The 14,412-nt window shown below is 37.1% G+C and overlaps 1 protein-coding gene across 16 annotated transcripts in view; it reads left to right on the top strand.

Moving 5' to 3' along the window:
• GGNBP2 (gametogenetin binding protein 2) overlaps positions 1-14,412 on the top strand; it is a 34,873-nt gene that overhangs the window by 8,280 nt on the left and 12,181 nt on the right. For 10 of the 16 annotated variants that reach the window (XM_045488158.1, XM_045488160.1, XM_045488155.1 and 7 more), the window contains exons 3-6: positions 1,746-1,826; positions 3,089-3,342; positions 6,207-6,305; positions 10,311-10,424. In XM_045488158.1, coding sequence (XP_045344114.1) covers positions 1,746-1,826; positions 3,089-3,342; positions 6,207-6,305; positions 10,311-10,424 — 548 coding nt within the window. Of the gene's footprint in view, positions 1-1,745; positions 1,827-3,088; positions 3,343-6,206; positions 6,306-10,091; positions 10,218-10,310; positions 10,425-14,412 lie in introns of all 16 variants that reach the window. The other 6 variants (XM_045488146.1, XM_045488148.1, XM_045488149.1 and 3 more) reach the window with 1 other exon arrangement.

Below are 14,412 nucleotides of genomic sequence, written 5' to 3'. Positions count from 1 at the left end.
ATAATAAACAGTATATGTGCATTGTAATAAATTTGGGAAAGGTAGGAACACATAAAGGAAAAAGTCCTCTATCTTTTCGCTGCCTAGAGATAGGCCACATCTAATATATCATGTATTTTCTTTTTCTGTAAGAAAATGCACACATACAGTCATTTGATTCATATTGTACCTGGAGTTTTTCGTTTTGTGAAATATAGTGGAGTCCTGGAGTGTTGAGTTGTTGCTTGCATCATTGTCCATCCTTCGTATCCACTTGTCTCTACTTCACATATCCTGTACTCCGCCCCCCCCCCCCGCCCATCAAGTCAAGAAAAGATCAATCTATTGCTTACACTTGTCTTTGTTGTTCAGTCTTTAGTTTATTGTTAGAACAAGCATGTTTTAGGGCTCTCATGTCTAATGTGGAGGAAAAAGAATGGTTACCACTATTAAAAAAGCAGGTCTTTGTGGTGCTGGTTGGTGCAGGAGGAATTAGTTTTAAGATCATGTTCAACTGGTTGGGGTATTTGTAGTGTTTTGTTTTTGTCTCAAATGGGTCTTTTATCATGACTTCACTCTGTGAGTATGTAGGAGTTCGTGGTCCTTGTCATCTAGAAATAGAAGTTTGTCCTAGCACAGTATGTTTGATACCTTTAACAATGTTTTAGTTAAGATATAATTGTGTTACTTTATTTCATTGTTTTGAAAGGCATACTTTATTTGCCCCCACATTTTAATATCTCTGAAATTGGGATGTTTCTTTCATTTGCTGACAGCTAACAGTTATAATGGCTCTTTCTCAGTGGTATGTAACTATGGTACTTCTCATAATCAGTGGTATCACAGATCAAGTGACATGTGCTAATTAGTAATTCCCCATGATCTTCCTCTGGTAGGGAATTTTGACATTTGAATAAATACCTTATATCCTTTTTGTTCATAATCAGAGCAGACATTTAGTATGTGCCCGGTACTGTTCTGAGTATTTCATATATTGTGTGTATGGTCATTTACATTATAAAAAAAAACAATTTTTTTTTTTTAGTGTTTATTTATTTTTGAGACAGAGAGCCTGAGCGGGGGAGGGGCAGAGACAGAGGCAGACATAGAATCTGAAGCAGGCTTCAGGCTCTGAGCTGTCAGCACAGAGCCCGACGCTGGGCTTGAACTCATGAACCCGTGAGATCATGACCTGAGCTGAAGTCAGACGCTTAACCGATTGAGCCACCCAGGTGCCCCATGATCATTTACATTATAAAATTTACCCTATTTTGTAGTTAAAAGAAATAGCTAAAAATATGCTTGTCTAATGTAAGATATCAGGTTATTTTACTTATTAAATGTTATTATTGGGCACTGCAACAAACACTTTTAAATGTAATTTAATCCTCACAACCTACTCTATGAGATCTTAAACATTATTACTTAAACTCATTTTACAAATGAGGAAGCTTAGAATCAAACAGGTTAAGTAACTTGCCAGAGTTACAACCTAGATTGTAAGTGGTAGAGCTGGGAGTTGAACTCTTGTTTGCCTGACTTCGGTGTCCTTGCTTCTAATTACTATACCATTTCTGGCTTTAGAAACGTGGATAACTTGAGTTTTTGTTTTGTTTTGTTTCTAACTTTTTTTTGACAGGGGGCAGGACCGGGATATGCAAATCCTGCTTTAGGGGTATATTTCTGTCCTAGGAGTTTATAAAATAGTTTGTAGCATGTGTTTAAAGAAGATAAAATAATTGATTTTCATTCTTTTGCATATTAAGATGGTGATGGAATTTCCTGACAACGTACTAAATCTCGATGGGCATCAAAATAATGGTGCACAACTGAAGCAGTTTATTCAGGTAATATTTTTAAAAGTCAATGTTTTAAATGGTGTATGTGTGTGTTTTGAAGAGTCATTTGAAATTTTAGCTTTAAGTATTAATACCTAGGACTCTCTAGGCCTTAAGATTGCACTGAAATTGCTTTCTTTCACTAGTGCAACAATGAATATATTTATGTTGCTGTTATGTGAAAGAGATTTGGTGATGTTATCATTTCTGTGTCCCTAAGGCTTTAGTTTCACCAAGCCATCTTTGCTTGTTTTTGAAAGGTAAAGTATATAACTTTTCATTGAGAACTTGTTGTTTTTCTTCTGTAGTGATTGTTTGATTGTTTGTTCAAGTAAAAAAAAGAAAAAAAAAATCCTGTGCTGCAAATTTTATGATTTTTATTTAATTTTTTTGATTTCTATTTAATTTTTAAACTGTGATATTTTATAAAACCCTGTATGTAATCGAGATAATGGAAGGTAAATTGTTACTTCAAAATTCTTTTTCTACTTTGGAAAATGAAAGGTTGATGGTAACTGTGAGAAAATTCTTAGGAGTATCTTACTTTCCCATCCTTTTTTGGTAAAGCTGGAAGCATTATTTGTAGTATAACTAACTCCATCCAGGTAAAAGTTATTTACTAGAGTTTTGCCCGTTTCTCTACAGCTGTGGTGAGATTCTCAGTCATTTTTCTACCTTGTCATAACCAACAGATAACATTCATATGCTGCACCAGCATTTTAGTTACTCACTGTAGGCTCCTACATGGGTAAAATAGGCCTTGTTCTTTCCTACTAATCCATAAAACACCTGCCCTTACCTCCAGGTTGAGAATTGCTGCTGTACATGATCATCATCCTAACCTGATTCCTGTAGCTAAACATAGTGTGTTGTTAAAAGTTGAGAGGAAGACATGGCAAAGCTGTGTTGTTCCTTTATTTTCTGCCTTTTAAAATTTTTATTTCAAGTGAGTGTACTAAGCTTAATACTCAGTGAACAAACACTAAATTTCCAGATCCAGGACTGCTTTTCACCATGCTGGGGCACATACTGTTTAGTCCTGACAGGCTAAGCAGAGTTTTTTATACCTTAATTGCCAAAACAGGAGCTTTGTGGAGCAAATTCAGTACACCATGGGGAAAGCCGACTTATTTTTCTGACTCAGTTGCAGATAGAGATCACAAGCCCTTTCCAGGTTGTACTTACTACACAAAAATAGGAACCAGAAGTAGTCAAGAGAAATTTTATGTCTCAAGGACTGTTCTTCAATTTTCTTTCTTTCTCTCTTTCAGCGACATAGTATGCTTAAGCAGCAAGATCTAAGTATTGCCATGGTGGTGACATCACGGGAAGTATTGAGTGCACTTTCTCAGCTTGTTCCATGTGTTGGTTGTCGTCGCAGTGTGGAGCGCCTCTTTTCCCAGCTTGTAGAGTCTGGAAATCCTGCCCTTGAACCCCTGACAGTAGGCCCCAAGGGAGTCCTGTCTGTAACTCGAAGCTGCATGACTGATGCAAAGAAGCTTTATACCTTATTTTATGTACATGGGTAAGTATAATCAATGAGGGGAAGATGACTTTGTTGGTAACACTGGTAGCTTTTTTACTAAATTTGGTAGGGGCAAAGCTTTGAGTTCAACTTGAACAATTTATTGAGTATCTTTTGTGTGCCAATGACTATATGGTTTTTGTTCTCATATGAAGAAAGGCAGGCAGTAAGCAAATATATGATCTGTCAGGTAAGTTACAAGTAGAGGAGATGAGTGGTTGGATGGATTTAATACGGAGGATGATCAGGGAAGGCCTCTCTAATAAAATGACATTGAATGTAGACTTGAATGAAATGAGTAAGTAAACCATGTAGATATCCAGGGGAAGGAAGAGAAGGAGCCAGCAATTGTAAGGGTTCAGAGGTTGAAGTTTTCCTGGCCTGTTTGAAGAACAGTAAGGAAGCCATTGTGGCTGGAGCCAGATGAATGAAGGGAACAGTAATAAAAGATGAGACCGGGGTCACCTGGGTGGCTCAGTTGGTTAAGCGTCCAACTTTGGCTCAGGCCGTGATCTCACCATTTGTGAGTTCGAGCTTTGCATTGGCTGCCTGCTATCAGCACAGAGCCGGCTTCAGATTCTCTGTCTCCCTCTCTCCTCTCCCTCCTCCGCTTGCACATGTGCACACGTGTTCTCTCTCAAAAATAAACATAAAAGGGTGAGATCAGAGGAGTAATAAAAAGCCTACTTATGTAGTGCCATCCTGAGTTTTTGTTGTTGTTGCTTTTTTAATGTTTGAGAGGGAAAGCTGGGGTGGGGGAGGGGAAGAGAGAGAGGAGAGAGAATCCCAAGCAGGTTCTGTGTTGCCAGCACAGAGCCTATCTTGGGGCTTGATCCCATGGACCGTGAGTTCATGATCTGAGCCGAAACCAAGAGTGGGATAGTTAACCATCTGAGCCACCCAGGTGCCCCTTTTATTGTTTTTTACTCTAAGTAAGACTGGAAGATTTGGGAGTGTTTTGAGTAGAGGAGTAACATGGTCTGACTTGAATTTTGGTTTACTTTGATCTCGGTGTCAAGAATAAGTGGAAGGGTGGTTGAAGGACAGAGAAATAAAAGCTGTTTAATAGTCCATGCAAGAGATAATGATGACCAGTATGGTGGTCACAGAGGTAATAAGAAATGGTTGGATCCTGGATATATTTTGAGGAATGAGCCAGTAGGATTTTTTGGATAGAATGGATATGGAGGAAGGCATCAAGGATGATTCTCAGATTTGGGATCTAAAGGATAGGACTGGGGTGCGTCAGTGGCTTCGTGGGTTAAGCATCCAACCCTTGATCTCAGCCTCAGGTCTTGATCTCAGGATCAAGAATAAAGAACAGGACAAATGGTTTCCATTACTGAGAAGGGTAAGACTAGGAGGAGCAATTTTGCAGAGCTCACTTTTGGACATGTTAAGTTTGAGATACCAATTGGACATCCAGGTAGAGTTTAGAGAGGTCTGCTCTAGAGATAAAAACGGTGTCATCAGCGTATGTATATCATATTTAAACTATACATACAGTATTTGAGCTATATGTATGCATACGTACATCATTTAAACCCATAAGATCAGATGGTCACCAAAGTGTGAGTATAAATAGGAAAAGAGAAGAGGTCTGAAGACCAAACTCTGTTTAGAGGTGGTGGTAGAGACTTTGGAATTTTAGTCTGCCTCAGAAAAGCGTTGGAACGTTTTTGAACAGAGAAGTAACATACTATGATTTTTGTTTTGAAAACATCACTCCAGCTACTAAGCCTAGAATGTAAAGGCAAAAGGTGGAAACAAGGAGACCATTTGGGAGGCCAGCTGTTGCAGTTGGCTAGGTGAGAGAGACGAGTGGGACCAGAGTGGTAATGGTGGAGGTGATAAGTGATTTGATTCTGGATATATTCAAAAGTTAGAGTTGACAGGCTTTGCTGATTGGTTGCATGCAGGGTGTGGATATTAGCTGTACGCATTTCTATATTTGCACAAAATTTTTGTTGATGGCTTTTTTTTTTTTTTTAGAATTTTTTAAATTTTTTATTCATTTTTGAGAGAGAGAGAGAGAGAGAGAGAGAGAGAGAGAGAGAGACAAGAGTATGAGCAGGAGAGGAGCAGAGGAAGAGGAAGACACAGATTCCGAAGTAGGCTCCAGGTTCTGAGCTGTCGGCACAGAGCCCGATTTGGGGCTCCAACTCTTGAACTGTGAGGTCATGACCTGAGCTGAAGTCGGATGCCCAACCGACTGAGCCACCCAGGCGCCCCCTATTGATGGTTTTTTTCTTATCAAGGATAGTGCTTATTTAGATAATGTTTGCACAGGGGAAGATGGTTGAGAGATAGCAATCGGTCATAAAATATTTGAGTGTTAGGCACACTGCTGGATACAGTGCAGATGCAGGGGTGAATGAGACAGATACAGTCTAGGAGTGAGTACATTGAATAGGACAGGTCTCTTCCAACATACTGACAGCCTGGGAATGGAATGGAGAGGACAAGTATACAGACTCTTCTGGGTTAGCATTTGTTTGATGAGAAATTTTCAAGGTAAGGGATATGTCTACAATACTTCAAATGTACTTCTCACTAAAAGGTAGTAAGAAGGGGTGCCTGGGTGGCTCAGTCGGTTAAGCATCCGACTTCAGCTCAGGTCATGATCTCGCAGTCCATGAGTTCGAGCCCCACATCAGGCTCTGTGCTGACAGCTCAGAGCCTGGAGCCTGCTTAAGATTCTATGTCTCACTCTCTCTGCTTCTCCCCCGCTCATGCCCTGTCTCTCTGCGTCTCTCAAAAATAAGTAAACGTTAAAAAAAAAATTTTTAAAGGTAGTAAGTAGAGATTTTGAAAATTCTAAAGACGAATGTTAATCAGACTTTTAATGATTTATTTTTGATTAGGTCCAAACTAAACGACATGATAGATGCTATTCCAAAAAGTAAAAAGAACAAGAGATGTCAGTTGCACTCCTTAGATACACACAAACCAAAACCTTTGGGGTAAGTAGAATCAACTATTAAGATGCTTTGTAATTGTTAAGATTGTAAATGTTGATTGCATTTAGTAGAAGGAAAAAATATTCAACTAGTTTATTAGTTACACTATAACATAGGTTAAAATAAATCTGTCTTCTAATTCTATACAGCCTTTTTGCATTGAGACTGTGTAGGGTAGGGTCTCAATATAGGTCTGATTTTTTTCTTTTGAAGTTTTTTTTTTTCCTTCTGTTAAATATATTACAGAGGAAGGAGGTTGGAGATCTTTATGGAAATTTATTTAGTTAATACTTTTTCAAAGTAGTGATATATCATTTTTTGATCTATATGATAGTCATAATGTGTAAATTATTTTTCTTGTCTTTCTTATCTCTAGTCTCCCTAATAATTTATCAAGGATTAAAAAAAAGCCTTGGATTAGTTGTAATCATATGTATTTATGCAATTTGCAGTTTTCTTCTTTTCTACAATGCCCAGGGCTGCTTTTGCCCCCATCTCCCAGCACATTGTCACATTTACTGCTTACAAAATTGCTTGAGGTTGAGAGTAGTGAAAGCCATGAAATTTGAAGGAGGTTTCTAAGAAGTAACTTTTGTTTTGAAGTGAATGGGATGGTATGAAAACTATATTTCTGAATTACTTAAAAAAAATTAGTTTTTTAATATCTTGTTGGTATTGTTGATATCATTGTTGTGTAGATATTTTTCTTCCTGATAAAAAGACCTGAAAGACCAGGTAGTGGTATGTTAATAATCTATTAAGAATTTTTTTCCCCTATACTCAGAAACAAATTTTTTAAAAATTTTATTATGAAAACTGCCAAACACATAGGAAAGTAGAGAGACTATTTAAGAACTGCTGCCCCCACTTCCCAGATATCTTCACCCAGATTCAGTAGTGTTATCAAGATTTGTCACATTTGTTTTATTTATCCATCTTTTTCTTTGCAGAAGTATTTTAAAATAAGTCCCAGGCATCATGCTATTTTACTCCTACATATTTCTACATCCATCTCTAAACACGTGGACATTTTTTTGGTAATGACAGTGACACTATAACACTTAACAAAATTAACTATAATAATCTAATACCCAGTTTAGATTTTCCCAGCTGTCTCTAAAAATGTCTTCTTACGTGGATTTGTTAGAATCAGGATCCTGACAAGAATCACCAACTACATGATATCTCTGTGAGAGTTCTCTGAACTCAGGAAAGCTCTGTACAACCTAAAGTGGTTATCTCAAGAAAATTGTTATTTTATGTACCTTGTTTACCAATATCTTTATAGAGATTTCCTGACTTTTTGAAAGTAAAATTCAGTCTAATTTTCTCATGAGACAGTAACCTTTACCTGAATGTCTTGTTAGCCAAAGCCACAGAGTTGTATTGTATTATAAAAAGACTGTCTTCTGGGTTTTTTTGTTATGAATATTTTTCATTGAGGAACCAAAGATCAATAGACATCTCAATATCTTACATATCTGCTCATTGTCACCTTCCTTCAAAGATCAGTTCTTCTACTTTTGCTCTGGATTCCATCTCCTCTTGTTCTCAATGACTTTGCTGTATCATTAAGTTTATTATTAAGTTACCTACTTTTGTTAAATTGGCATACAACTATGTTTTCCTGTCGTTTGGTTTAAAACAAAAACTAAATCTCCACAAACTTCCTCACATTCTTCTTTAGCTATCACCCTGCTACATCAGAAGCCAAATGTTTTAGAAGGTGGTTTGCTGAGTTATGGAATCAGTATGAGTTGATCTTGAGCACTGTCTCCTAAGGTAGCTTCAGTTATTCCCAGAAGTATGGATAGCAGGCCAGGGAGTACAATGTACTTAGCCAAGACTCCCTCTCCTCCACTTTGGATGGTTCCGCCATTGTATGCTACTGTGACTCCATTTTACATGTTTGCATTGTTACCCACCCCCCCTCTTTCTGTTAGACTTTCTCCAGGGAAGTGTTAACAGTTGATTAGGTTATAACCTAATCAGTGGCAACAATCCAGCTCAGCCTTCCAGAGAATGTTCTTGTATCCATGCAAGTAACCCCAAGTTATTGTCTGGCTGGGAGTAAGTTTGAGATCCAAAGGAAAAGTTTAGGCTACATTTGTAGGCCTGTAGCTGATGACTGAAGATTATCTTAGCGGTATTTATAAAATCTACCTATAGAGAGAGTAGAGTAAGAGAGAAAAATGCTGAGGAATTTAGTTTATTGATAGAAAAGAAGCCAGTAAAGAAACTTGAGAAAGAGTAGCCAGAGAGGTAGGAGGAAGCCAGAGGAAAAGAGTGTTTCAGGGGGACTCTGGTCAGCTGTATTGAGTGCTGCTGAGTCATCAAGGACCCAGAAGTGTCCATTGGATATAGCAACACTGTAATAATTGGTGATCTTGATGAGCAGATCTGCAGTTGAATGAAAACAATCCAGATCAGGATGGGCAGAACAGTGAATGCAGTCTAAGGTGTAATGTATTAATCTGTGAGTGGAAAGTGTAGGAGTGCAAAGATTTCTTAGAAAGCTTGATCTTGAAAGGAAGGAGTGATATAAAGACATTGAGCTGAGAGAGACTGTGGATAAAATTTTGATTTGAGCTGTGGCATTTTTTAAAAGTATTTTTTAGATTAATGCTTTCATGTTCTAATATAATAGTCATTCCCCAGCCTCTGATTTCATGAGCCTTTTTCTCAACTGTGAGAACTTGAGTTTGAGGGTTAATCAGTTTTAGGAGATTATGGGTCACTCAAGCACAATTAGAAAAAGAGGAAATATGGAAGTCAAGAGTGGAAGGATGGAACATGGAAGGCAGAGCAGTGGTTGAGGTTTTTGTTTCAAGTTACATTGCTGAACCTTGCCTGAGCCCTTGTGACAGGGAATAGGGAGCTGCATGGTACATACGACCTTAGATGGTGGGCAGGGAGTTGAGAAATACCTACTTAGCTATATAGAGTAGGTTAAGTAAAGATTCAGAGGTTTTTCCATCTCAGGCATCCAAGGTAATGAATTCCTAGGACTGTAGTGAGACCTGCAGAACAGGCAGGAGCCAGTTGTTCAGAATCATGCAATACCAAGAAGACTATCATTGAATGGAATATAGACACACATTTCTCCTGGAATGCACGTCTGCAACAAAGCAAAATGTATGACCAGTGCTATACTGAAACCTGTGGGGGGAAGGAGAGTCTGGGAAATTTTCAGTAATTTTTAAATTATTTGTATAGTATTTACTGATACAAGTTGTATAAAGTGGTCATCTTCATGTGCTATCTTTATTTTAGTATATGTAAAAATTTGTTTACTGTAATTAATCTGTGATTTTTTTTTTACCCCCCAGCTACTTATAAATGTGAAGGTAGATAAGAGTTTTGTTGCCATGGGTTAGCTATAAAATCACATTAAGTAGATCAAAACTTGTTAGAATTTATAATTTTTGGAAGATTGATCCATTTTATAGGTGAAAATGTAATATTTTTTAGCCCTGTTGACTTTAAAGCATTCCAAGTAGATTTACTCATAAAATGCTTAGTATCGTAATGAGATGTATCTTGATAAATGTAAATGTTAAGTTGTGTCAGATAAATTTAATAGTTGAGCAAAAATTTATATATAAAGATATGAGCGTATGTTTAACATTTTAATTTGGTTAAAATTAATATGTAATTATATACAAATTTGCAAACTTAATCTACTAATAATATAAGTATTAAAGAGTTCTTGATTTTAATTTAGACTATAGAAATTATTCCTTCAGATTATCTCAGTGTCACTAAGCTTTGTACTATACTGTACTACAGTGAAGGGAGCAGTAGCAGTGTCAGTTCAGAGAAGTTAAGTACAGATAAGAGAAGTAGTGAAGACCACAGGAAGGACAGCAAGTGTAGGATCATTTTCCATTATGGACCTTTCCAGGGAACAGCCAGGTAAAACCAAGCAATCCTTTACTCTGCCTTTTTTTTTAAATGTTTTACCCTTATATATTCCTCCTTTTCACTAATACTTGTTTCTTTCTGCAGAGGTTGTTGGATGGACGTCTGGGAACTAATGTCCCAAGAATGCAGGGATGAAGTAGTTTTAATTGACTCTAGTTGTCTCTTAGAAACACTAGAAACATACCTGCGAAAACACAGGTAAGTCTTGACCTTTAGGTCATCACAGTATAGTTGGAAGGTGCTTTAATGCCCTCTCGGTCATCCAAATTGACCTGTCACCTCTTCATATAATATCACTTCAGTCTTCCCATTAATACGTGGTACTAAGCAGAGCTTAATGTTAGGGTAAGCAGTTCCTTTATGGGATGCCTCTTAGTGTTATGTTAGCCTTCTTATGTTGAACCAGCATCTCCTCTTTCTGTAATTTTTACTTTTAAATTTTATTGGCCTGTTAGTTCCAAGCCAGTAAAGTGTGCCTAATTGAGTAAAGTGTACTTAATCACTTTGGAAACTCTAGTATTCCTTGTTTTTATGATAGAAGCATTTCATGTTGTCATTTTAAAAATCAAAGTTTAATTTAGCAGCTTTCATTTAGTAATATTTTGAATTATTTCTTCTATAATTACTTGTCAAGACCTAAAAGTAGAGCTGGAATTTGTGTGCTTCATGTACTAAAAAAGTAACTTCAGATTTTTCTTTTTAGAATACTACTTTACAAAGGAATTTTCTAAGTGTCATTAACATTTGGAAATTCGTAGGGAGGGAGAGTGCAGTAGGAAAGGAAACTGGTAAGGGAACCATCTAGAGATGGTGTTCTTGGGGGGAGTTGTACTCTTTTAAGATAAATTTGTCACATGTATGGTGTATGGTTGTGTGTTTTTTGATCTGAGAGATATATATATATAATGTAAATGATAAAAAAACTGGCATTTATCAAGACTGGTGTTTATATGGCAATGAGGTAATGACTTAACCTACATACTGAGGTGTTTTTTCACTTACAATATTTCTTGTGAATTTGCCTTTTTGCTTGATTATACCCAAGAGAGTAGAGAATATGTCAAATATTTGGAGTTTTGTAGGAGAGGGATTATATAGACACAAAACATACTTAAATGTATAGGTCCATATTAGAGTCTTTCTTTCAATATGAATTGATCATTAAATATTAATTGGTCCATCCAAAAGATAGCTTTTTGGGGTAGTATATTACTAGTTATTAGAACTAATCTTTTGGAGTTTCCTGTAACAGTTGTATATATTTCCTGTATCTGGATGGCAGTGTTTTGTCTAGAAGAAGGTGGAGTCTGTTTTATAAATATTTGAAGGGTGGGGAAAAGTACAATTAAGAGAGATTGCTTTGAATCCTGGGTTTTGAATCTGTACCTCAGTTTTTTTCTTAAGACAAAAATAATGATACTACTTAATTGTAGGATTAAATTTGTCATGGGGACAGATGATACATAGTCAGGCTTACTTAGAACAGTATCTGGTACATAGTGTAAGCACAGTAGTGAATGCGTGCAAGATTTGCAAGTTCTTATTTCTCTGTATCTAGTTCTTGTTTTAGGTACAGTTTGAGTTTTTGAGATGTGTAGAATCAGTTGAGAATGATTTCTAAATGTCTAAATAATGTACTTTTTTTGGCAGTTCTATTTAGTGGACTTTTCTGAACACTATAACATGCTCAGAAGATTTGGTAACACAGAAGATTTGATAAGATTTGATAACACTAGCCATTTAGGTATTAGGGTAGCATGTTATTAGAAATGAGGTGTTAAGAAACTGTGAAACCTCTGCCTTAAAATGTTTTTTACATTTATGTGCAAGGTTACTTTTGAAAACGGGAAAAGTCACTTTCATTCTTACAGCTACCATATAGTATTTTTAAATTGCTCTTTGCTTGTATTAACTATGGTTATATGCATACATACATTAATCAACTATGAGAATTTAAAGCAGTAAAATATGGGAGAAATATTTCAAGTTTTATTATTGCTGCTGAATGACATTTAATCATTTATTTACCTGAAAAACCATTCATTTACCTGAAAATCTTTTATAACCTGAAAACATGGAAGTGTTTGTTATTTCTGCATTTAAGTCTATTCTCTCCCTCAAGGGGAAGACTTTTTTAATTGTGGTTAAAAAAAAAACACCACAAATTGACTTCTTAAACAGTTTTTAAGTGAACATTAAGTGGCATATAGGTTGTTGCCCCTGTATCTTAGCTATTTCTAATAATGATACAATGAACATGAGTGTAGAAATATCTCTTTGAGATCCTGTTTTCAGTTCTTTTGGATATATACTCAAAAATGGGATTACCAGGTCATATGATAGTTCTGTTTTTAATTTTTTGAGGAAATGCTATACTGTTTGCTATTATTGACAGCACTATTTTACAATTTCAGCAGCGGTGTAGTGTGCAAGGGTTCCAGTGTCTCCACATCTTTGCTAACACATGTTTCTTATTTTTTTGGAGTGGCCATACTAATGGGTGTAAGGTAGTATTGTGTGGTTGTGATTTGCATTTCCCTAATGATTAGTGATGTTGAACAACTTTTCATGTGCTTGTTAGCCATTTGTATATCAGGAGAAATGTCTATTCATGTCTTTTGCCCAGTATTTAATTTTTTTGTTGTTGTTATTGAGTTGTAGGAGTTCCTTATACATTCTAGATATTCACCCCTTTTCAAGTATGTGGTTTGGAAATATTTTCTGAAAAAATTTCTTTTAGTGTTTATTTTTGAGACAGAGAGAGACAGAGCATGAGCGGGGGAGGGGCAGAGAGAGGGAGACACAGAATCTGAAGCAGGCTCCAGGCTCTGAGCTGTCAGCACAGAGCCTGACATGAGCTCGAACTCACAAACCGTGAGATCATGATCTGAGCGAAGTCAGACATTTAACCGACTGAGCCACCCAGGCGCCCTGTTTGCAAATACTTTCTCTGTGGTTGTCTTTGACTCTCTTGTTTCCTTTGCTACACAGAAGCTTTTAAGTTGGATATAGTCTCATTTGTCTGTTTGCTGTGCTTTTGATGTCATATCCAAAAAAATCATCACCTATTCAATATGAAATTTGGGGGTGGGGCACCTGTGTGGTTTAGTCCGTTAAGTGCCCGACTCTTGATTTTGGCTCAGTTCATGATCTCACAGTTCGTGAAACAAGCTTCATGTCCAACTCTGCGCTGACAGTGTGGACAGAGCCTGCTTGGATTCTCTCCCTCTCTCCTCCTCCCCCACTCGCACATGCTCTCTCTTGCTCTCTCTCTCGCTCTCTCTCTCACACACACACTCTCTCTCTCTCTCTCTCTCTCTCTCTCTCTCAAAATAAATGAACATTAAAAAAAATTTTTTTCCAGGGCGCCTGGGTGGCTCAATCGGTTGAGCATCTGGCTTCAGCTCAGGTCATGATCTCACAGTCCATGAGTTCAAGCCCCACGTCGGGCTCTTTGCTGACAGCTCAAAGCCTGGAGCCTGCTTCGGATTCTGTGTCTCCTCTCTCTGCACCTCCCCTGCTCACACACTGTCTCTCTCTCAAAAATAAACATTTAAAAAAATTAAAAAAATTTTTTTTTCTTCCTGTGTTTTCTTCTAGGAGTTTTGTAATTTCAGATCTTAATATTTAGGCTATAGTCTATTTTGTGTTAATTTTTGTATATTTCAGTGTTTTTGGAGCATTAATGAAAGTGCGATTTGACTTGTCAACATTATTGCCTGTGTTTACTAAGTGGACTTTTAGAGCTTCTATTTTAACATCTATTCATTTCAAGAAGCATACTTAGAAAGATGTGGGTATCAAACAACTGCATGGCAGTGTGAGGGTAAATACAGTAAGAAGAATAAATCACAAATATGGGAACACAGAGGAAGGCTAATTCTAGTTATGGGAATTACAGAGGGCTTCTTTAAGGATGGACATGATTTAGGCAAATGGAGAAGGATGTCGAGAGGAGTGGGGAGGAAGCAAAAGAAAAAAAGACTAAAGTAAGGACACATAAGCTATGTTCAAAAGTAGTCCATTGTCTGTACAGTATGTACAGAAAGGCAGGGTAGACTGGGAGAAGCATGAGGGAGATGGGAGTCTTGGGAAATAAGTCTGGAAATAGGTGGGGTAAGAGAGGAAGTCACTGAAGGGCTTAATAAGGAGTTGGAACTTTATTTTTAGACAGGAGGGGTCTTGA

Source organism: Leopardus geoffroyi, chromosome E1, assembly GCF_018350155.1.
Source record: "Leopardus geoffroyi isolate Oge1 chromosome E1, O.geoffroyi_Oge1_pat1.0, whole genome shotgun sequence".
In the NCBI taxonomy this organism is placed as follows: Eukaryota; Metazoa; Chordata; class Mammalia; order Carnivora; family Felidae; genus Leopardus; species Leopardus geoffroyi.
This window is presented reverse-complemented; position numbering and strand designations above follow the sequence as displayed.